This window comes from Desmodus rotundus, chromosome 5 (assembly GCF_022682495.2).
Source record: "Desmodus rotundus isolate HL8 chromosome 5, HLdesRot8A.1, whole genome shotgun sequence".
In the NCBI taxonomy this organism is placed as follows: domain Eukaryota; kingdom Metazoa; phylum Chordata; class Mammalia; order Chiroptera; family Phyllostomidae; genus Desmodus; species Desmodus rotundus.
Window position 1 is genome coordinate 42,421,774 of NC_071391.1, and position 7,998 is coordinate 42,429,771.

Below are 7,998 nucleotides of genomic sequence, written 5' to 3' on the forward strand. Positions count from 1 at the left end.
ACAGAACATGTGGTCACAGAGGAAGAACTCCTCAATTGCCAGTGGTGTTTTTAATTATCTTTTACTTTCCCTCTCTCACTATAATTTCCATGAGGCAAGAAATTGGTCTGTTTTATTCACCAATGTGTCTTCTGGGCCTAAACAGGGTCTAATACATGCTGAGTACCGAATGAAAATTTGTTGCAAAAAAAAGAAAGAATGAAAGAAAAGTCAGTTATTTATTTTCATTACTTAGCCTTGTAAACAAAAAGATCTGTAAAAGTTGCTTGCAGAGTTTTTGGAAAAATAGAAGGAAGGACAGCAGAAAATTGTTAAATGATATGAAAGAAGTCCCAGAAAAAGTTAAAACAGAAAACAGCAAATTGAAGTTGTCAGCCTTTGCATGGGCACCTAATTTGTGTGAACTAGTGGCATCTTCAGAGACATTGGTACCACAGTCCCATAGGACGCTGGGCCTACTGCATGCAGTTCTTTCTTTCATCGCTCATGTTGTTTTCAGAAGTGGATCCCAGGGGAAAGTCCGGAATGCCAGTGAGTGTACTGTGGCTCCTGGAAAGAGTGGACTCCAAAAACCCAATGGGGGAATTCGTTTTTCTCTCCTTTGTCCTTGCATTCTACCCTTTCAGTTTCCATCTAAGTCAGTCAGAGTTTCTGTGGGCCCAGGGTCCTGTGGATGGCTCGTTTCAGTGCAGCCTTCACTTCACTGTTCCTTAAACTGTAAATGATGGGGTTCAACATGGGAGTCACCACCGTGTAGGAGAGCGACAGCAGCTTCTTGTTCTCAGGAGAGGTGCTGGACCGGGGTCGGAAGTATGTGAGGATGGCAGTGCTGTAGAAAAGGGAGACAACCAGGAGGTGGGAGGAACAGGTGGAGAAGGCCTTGCGTTTCCCCTCAGCTGAGGGCATCCTGAAGATAGTGGAGAGGATACGAACATAGGACCCCAGGATCAGCAAGAAGGGGAAGAGGATGAAGAGAACAGTGGCTGTCAGAGCCTCTAGTTCAAACAGCGAAGTATCAGCACAGACCAGGGCAAGGACAGGGGGACTGTCACAGAAGAAGTGGTTCACCCTGTTGGGGCCACAAAAAGGGAAGCTGAAAATCCACGTGGTTTGTACAGTGGCCACCGGAAACCCTGAGCACCAGGATGCAGCTGCCAGCTGGGCACAGGCCCTGCGGCCCATGATGACTGGGTAGCGCAAAGGGTCACAGATGGCCACATAGCGGTCATACGCCATTGTAGCCAGGAGGCAGCATTCAGCAGCCCCAAAGAAGAAGAAGAAATACATCTGAGTGGCACAGCCAAGGAAGGAGATGGTTGTGTCTTGGATGATCAGGGTCCCCAGCATCTTGGGCACAATGACCAAGTTGAAACCTATCTCCAGGAAGGACAAGTTCCTGAGGAAGAAGTACATGGGACTTTGTAGTGCAGAGTCAGCTGTAGTGACCAGGATGATAAGGATGTTGCCCATTAGGGTCACAATGTAAATGGTCAAAAAAAGGAGAAATAGTAGAGCCTGTAGCCTAGAAGACAAGGCTGAGAAACTCACAAGAACAAACTCGCTGACAGTTGTCCAGTTTCCCCACATCATTCTTCTGCCCAGGATTTGGCTGGGCATTCGCACTCTGGGAAGAATTCTCCATATGTTACATAGACCTCTATTATACCCTTGGAAAAGGAACCTCCTGTGGCTTCATTCTCTACCTCTCTTGTTACAGTTGTTGAAGATCAAACAGCTGTCCTTTCAAAAATGGGAAAAACAAGTCTGACTATGGGACTCATATTTTTGAGGGGCGAACACTGACCTCTTTTTCAGACTGAACTGAGGTACACCATAGACGTGCACATCTATACATCCCCTGACTTTTCTCTTTTCTTTAGCACCAGTCACTGGTGCTAAAAAGAAGTCAGGCCAGGCCATGCATTTCCTAAGAGAAAGATCTTGAGACGCAACAAAAGGTATTGGTGTGAGTCACGATATGTTTTCTACAAATTAAAAGGGTGGGAAGGAGGAAAGCAAAGGAAGTGAGCCAGCTTTTACAACGATCCCTGAGGAGGAGTCCTGGATGTGTGCCAGTCTCCCGCAGCCCACACTCAGGTAGATTTCAGCATATGGGGGGAATCTTCATTGTAAACTCAGCCAATTGCAGCTTAAACAAGAATACACAATATAGAAACTGTGGTTTATTTTGATCCCTGGGCTAAATCTTCTCCAGGTGGCTATACACCTATTTGTGATCAGACAAAGGGAAAACAGACTCAAGATAGTATCAGGCCATAGAGAGAATGTAGGTGTGTTGTGTATAAACCCTTTCACCATTTTCTGCTGGTTGACTTGTGTCTTTACTCTCAAGAAATATGAAGCTCAAGTGTTACATGTTAGTAAAGTGCAGGTATGACTAATAGTTAAATCCTGTGAAAAATAAATAAGTTTTCACATTATATGAATAACTAAGCTTCCAAATTGAGACTGAAATTCTTTCTGATGACTACGCACTTAAATAAAGGAATAAATCTAAAGCACTTAGCATGGTAAGTGGTATATAATATATATATATAATAAATACCATTATAATGATTATGATATAATGTTAGATCTACCTTTCAAAATTCACTTCTTATCTTACCATTGCCAAAACTCACCATAGGCCTTGCTTTTCATCTCTGATGAAGAATAATTTATTCAATAGACATTGATTGTCTTCTAGAAACCGTTCTATCTGCTGAAGGTCTGGTGTAAGTAAAACCAACAGAAATTTCTGCCCTCTCAGAACCCATCTTCTAGTAGGGAAAACAGATCATAAGCAAGTTATGTAAGTAGAATGTATCGTCTGTTAGATAGGAACAGAATAATGAAGAAGAACAAGGCGGGGGAGAAGGAGATAGCATTTGGCGCTGTGGGGAGTGCACAGGGGAGTGCACAGGAGGCTGCACTGCAGAGACACTTGAGTAAAGCCCTGAGCAGGTGCAAGATGTGAAGTCAGGGTGGTGCAGGAAGGAGGGAGGTAAAGAGAAAAAACAATGAGAAAGTGCTATTTAATTTTTTTCTGAATACTATTCATTTATAAAACATCAAGCCAGGTATCACTTCTATGAAAACTTTTTTTGATACCGTTTTCATTTTCCATAAAAATTAACATTTATGGAACACCAAATAAGTGCCAGGCACTAATACAAATGTTTTGCTTGGGTCATGCTGTTTGTCTGACAACAACCTAAAGATAATAGAAACTTTTATTGGTCCCACTCTGCAGCCAGGCACCAGGAGGAATAGAAAAATTAAGTACTTTTCCTAAGGATAGGCCGCCAGCAAGTGTTGGCCTGGGGATATGCGTCCAGGGCCATGTGACTCTGAGTAATGGATTTAACCACCAGCCAGTACTTCCACTCACTCTCTGAAAACCAGAAAAAGTCTGAGCTCCGGGAGAGGACAAGCTGGAGAGGTCGGCATTGGGTGACAGTAGGAGGCAAAGAGTAAGACAATTTCTTGTGAGGAGCAGGATGTTTCAAGGTATTATTAACACTGGAGATATGAAATACTACTTTCATAGTTTGTATTTTAGAATAGTCGTTAACTTATGTGTCCCTCTCATAGTCAAGATGGTACGTGCCTCGAGAGAAGAAATTATGCTACTTAACTTTTTATTTCAGTTCCTAGCAAGGTAGACGCAGGGTAAATTGTTATGGAATGAATGGATAAATAATGAAGAAAATGTGGAGAAAATCAGGGAAATAACTCTATGGACAGAATGTAGGAGCATAGTGAGCTCTATGCATAGGGAATTTGGACACAAAACACTCCATGCGTCAACAACACGGCCTCACACAATATACACAGATTTAAACAGTAGTGAGTTGTAAATTATACTCAGTATCTTCCTCCACCCCAAGCCTTGTCCTTTTATCTGCCCCATTTCAGAAAATGACAATGCCCACTATATAACCCAGGAACTGGGAGGAAAATCCTTTCATTCATGCCCCAGACTTGATTACTTTTCCTTCTGAACACTGAGTCAGTGTCTCCTTCCCCATCCCTACCACACTGATTGCAGATTCTGGCTCTTAGTTTCTCTGGCTTGGAATATTGTAGGAACCTCATTCCAGTTTGTTCTTTTCAAACCATTTTTGACTTATGCCTGATCCGAGAGCAACTCTGATTAAGTTACTTACCTGCTTACTGTCCCTGGGATTAAGGACAAACCCTTTAATAAGGACTTTTTCTCTGACATGTGCTTGTTTTTCCACTTGTGAATCCCCTACACGGCTGATGCTCTGGTCACATGAAAATGTTTTCTGTCCTGTGCACACGCCATGTCTTCTGATGCCTCCTTGCCTTCTGCAAGTGGCTCTCTATTCTTGGAAGCCTCTTCCTGCAATTGTGTATAACTTCCTGCTCATCTTGCAAGTTTCAGCTGAAACATAATTTCCTCTGTGAAGTTTTCTTGTCTTCCCTTGGCCAAACCAAGGGATCATTTTTTAATTCTCTTAGAACACTTTGTGTCTTACCTGTAATAGAGCACTTTTATAATTGTGTGTGTGTGCGTCTAGTTATGTCATTGAATTGTTAACACTATGAGGACAAATCTATTCCTTTGTCATTGTACCTTGTGCAGCTAGTGGAGTGCTGAACACCAAGGACTTAGTAATTAATGCAGTCTAAGTTTTAATTATTTTTACATAAGGTTGATGACATTATTGAATCACTAGTTGAGCCTACAGTCCAGAGCTTTGAGTGTGTGTATGTATGTAGGTGTTTCATAGGTGGTATATTATGTTTCATCTTCCAAAGTTTATTTATGTTATTTAAATGTTCTGCTGTGCTCTGTGAAGATATTTTTAAAGCTTTATTATAAGAGTTTTGCATCACTAGTGTGCCATAGCTGTCCACTTCCTTCATATATGTAATGAAAATATAGCCCAGGACAGAGATAAGACTTTCGGGCACATCACTTAGGCCATACCTCAAAATGAATTACTCTAATTTTTTAATCTGTAATTTTGGGGCAAATAGCAATGTGATTTATTATTTTTATCAGTGACTTTAAATCATTTCAGACATTGGCTGAAATAGGCACAGTTTATGTACTATTATCTGGAACACATATCTTCAATGTAGTAACAAAGCTTTCATGAAAGAATTCATCAAATGCTTTAATAAAATACAAATGAACCACATAAATACTCACTGTTGAATCCAAGCTCTAATGTCAACTTTTTGGTAAAATCACTTCTGACCATTCCATCCTTCAGTTGGATAACTAACTACTCTGTCCCTTGCATTCCTCATGGCATCTTAAAATACACTTATTCTAACAATGGTTTTCTATCATAATTATTTTTAAATGTATCCTCTCCTGAAAACTGGTACTTCCTGAAGAAATAAGCCAAATGGTATCCATCATTATATCCACATCACATTGCCTGGTATCTACACAGTAGTAACAATAGGTGTTTTATGAATTACAGATTAACATTTATATTAATGACATTAGTCAATTGGCCTAATATACTAATATCTTAAAAAGTGAATGAAGTTCTTTGTCATGAATCCATAATGGATTAAAGTAATCACTGTTATTTTTAAGTGCTTGTAAAAGAATCCTTTAAACAATGTTTTAAATTATTGTCTTGTGAGAGAGATGGAAATACATGTAGAATCATAAAAACTACAAAGTTGAATTATTATTGTCATTATTATTATTATTATTGATATTACTATAATTTCTATAGTTAAAGTAAGCTCTAAATCAAACCTTATAGTCAAGCAGTGTTGGGCAGATGGAAAATCTAATGAAGTGTAGTCGAGACGCATGACTGTTGGAACTGAAGGAAAATTGCAGCGCAGCCCAGTTTGAGAATTTTCTAATGGCACACAACCAGATGACACTACGTACACACTAGACAAGTCCAGTTAATGAAGTTGAGGGAACTTGCATATGCCTAACAGTGAGCTTTTGACTTTTAAAGCAGAGGTACCCCCTTCCCCTTTTTTTTTCAAACTAAACCTTACAGGAAATTTCAGTACTTAAACCCAATGAAGATAAACAAGGTCAGGGGCTCAGAGCCCCACTTACTTGGGTTTTCCTTTTTTCCTGTCTCTTGAAATGGCCCTTCATTCATCTTCTTGGACCCTAGGGCTGCACAAAACACAATAGGAAACCATGATTTGTGACTTTGCAGCTGCCTCCTTCCAATAGCTGTAATTCCATATTTTCCTTCATTTGCTTTGATCCCTCTCTAACCCTTCCCTTTATATTTCCTTCTTTTGATCTAGCTTTCCCTCTCTTTTTCTTGCACATTTTTCACTTTCTTTTCTGTTTTTTTTCCCTATCCGTTTCTCCCTACTAAATACAGGAGGGATGGTAGGTGGGGTACATTTCTGGGAAGACTTTGAACTGACTCCCTATAACCACATGAGCATAGCTATGGTTGTAAGGATGTTATCGGTACAGTATATAACCCAGGCATTGCTTTACTGCTGGTTTGGCAAGCACAGAGCCATGGATAAGTGTGGTAGTGATTGCAGTTATCAGAGAGAGGGAGCAAGAACCCTACAGGGAGAAGTTACAGGGAAACAGTTGAGATTGCCTAGACAGCTACACCTCTATCCAGAGTGTCTCCTTTCAGGGATAACACCTTGGAGATTCAATATTTTATTTCAACAAGGAAGAACTAGACAACATACTTAACAGAACTCTGTAAAACTGCCATGTGAATGATAGTTTGAGAGCACATATTTATGATGGCAAGTACTTTGGAGTCATAAATTCATAGTCAGAATTCTGGTCATTATTATTGTTAGCTGTGAGACACAGAACTACAGACACAATGTTTCTGAGTTACAGTTTTCTCAACTATAAAATGATGATTATTAAAATGCCCTACCCACCTGACAGAGTGGTTCTGGGTATAAGATGAGATAATATTTGTGTAAAAACTTTCAACATTACAAAGCACAATACATATATTATCATTGTTTTCTAGTCATTCCCAGGTTTCCTATTTTGTCAAATCCTATACAACTCTATGCTCTTTACTTGAGACTTCTCATTTCCTTTCTTGTGTCTCAGAAATATGTTAAAGAAGACACATTTGGTTTTTTTGGTGGTGAGCTATTATCGTCTTTACAAGAGATTTCAACCCCGTGCCCTATCCTCTCACCCTTTACTTACCTCTGGTCAGTGAGACTTGTCTGTATCACATTCCGGAGAAGCCCTGGTTTGTACCAGTCACTCTGGATCAGTCTATGTCCAAATGATGGACTCCAAGGGAGTTCCTAAATTATGGCCGTGTCTGTGCAAGTCATGTCAGAAAAGCCCTGGACTGTGTCTATGCCAGTCATTCTAAAGAAACTCTTGGTTATACTTGTCATGGCCCACATTGCTGCTGAACCGTGAGGCTGTGCCTTGTCACATTCTCAGAGAAGCTTTGTCCCTGGGCTGTGTCAGACATCCCAGGTCAATCCCGAGCTCTGGGTGGGGCCAGTCCTTGTAAAGATGCTCTGAGCTGAGCAGAGCAGCTCTGGGATGGGCCTGAGTCAGCCACTCTAGAGGATTCCAGGCTGACTCTCAGGACTATTTTGGTCTCTGGTGTTTACTGTAAGAAAGTGACTCCCCACTGCTTCTTCTTTCTTGGGTGAAGTCATGGGTTCACCTTCTGACACTTGTGAGTTTTGAGGAGTTCCCAGGAGTGCAAGAATTCATGTAGATTCTGCAATTCCATCATTGGAGGAAGGTCTACTGTAGCTCCAATTTTCCCCCCACTTGTGAGGCTAGAGAGCAAAGGGATAAAACTCAGTGGTCCCTCCTCCAAGGTTTCCACCTGAAAAAGATTAGAGGAGCATGTCAGTATTCTTTTTTAACTTATTTTTTATTTTTCCAGTTTTATTAAGATATAGTTAACATAACATTGTATACATTTAAAGTGTACAAAGTAATGATTTGATACTTGTATATATATGAAATGTTTACCACAATAGGGTTAGTTAACACCTCCATCA

The 7,998-nt window shown here is 40.4% G+C and overlaps 1 protein-coding gene across 2 annotated transcripts; it reads right to left on the reverse strand.

Annotated features, from left to right (window-relative positions):
- Positions 1-289: 289 nt before the first annotated feature.
- LOC128781042 (olfactory receptor 10A4) lies at positions 290-7,716 on the reverse strand. Of its 2 annotated transcripts, none has more exons than XM_053925160.2 (3): positions 7,172-7,716; positions 6,074-6,136; positions 290-1,735 (listed from the first exon to the last, which is right to left on the reverse strand). In XM_053925160.2, the coding sequence occupies exon 3, from the start codon at positions 1,615-1,617 to the stop codon at positions 643-645; it is 975 nt and encodes a 324-aa protein (XP_053781135.1). In that variant the 5' UTR covers positions 1,618-1,735; positions 6,074-6,136; positions 7,172-7,716; the 3' UTR covers positions 290-642. The 2 variants fall into 2 exon arrangements, with proteins under 2 accessions (XP_053781135.1, XP_053781134.1); XM_053925159.2 differs by having other exon boundaries at positions 290-1,740.
- Between the last annotated feature and the right edge of the window lie 282 nt (positions 7,717-7,998).

What these genes read in the sequence shown, in the direction of transcription:
- LOC128781042 (XM_053925160.2), bottom strand. Translation starts at nt 1,617, where the DNA reads ATGCCCAGCCAAATCCTGGGCAGAAGAATGATGTGGGGAAACTGGACA.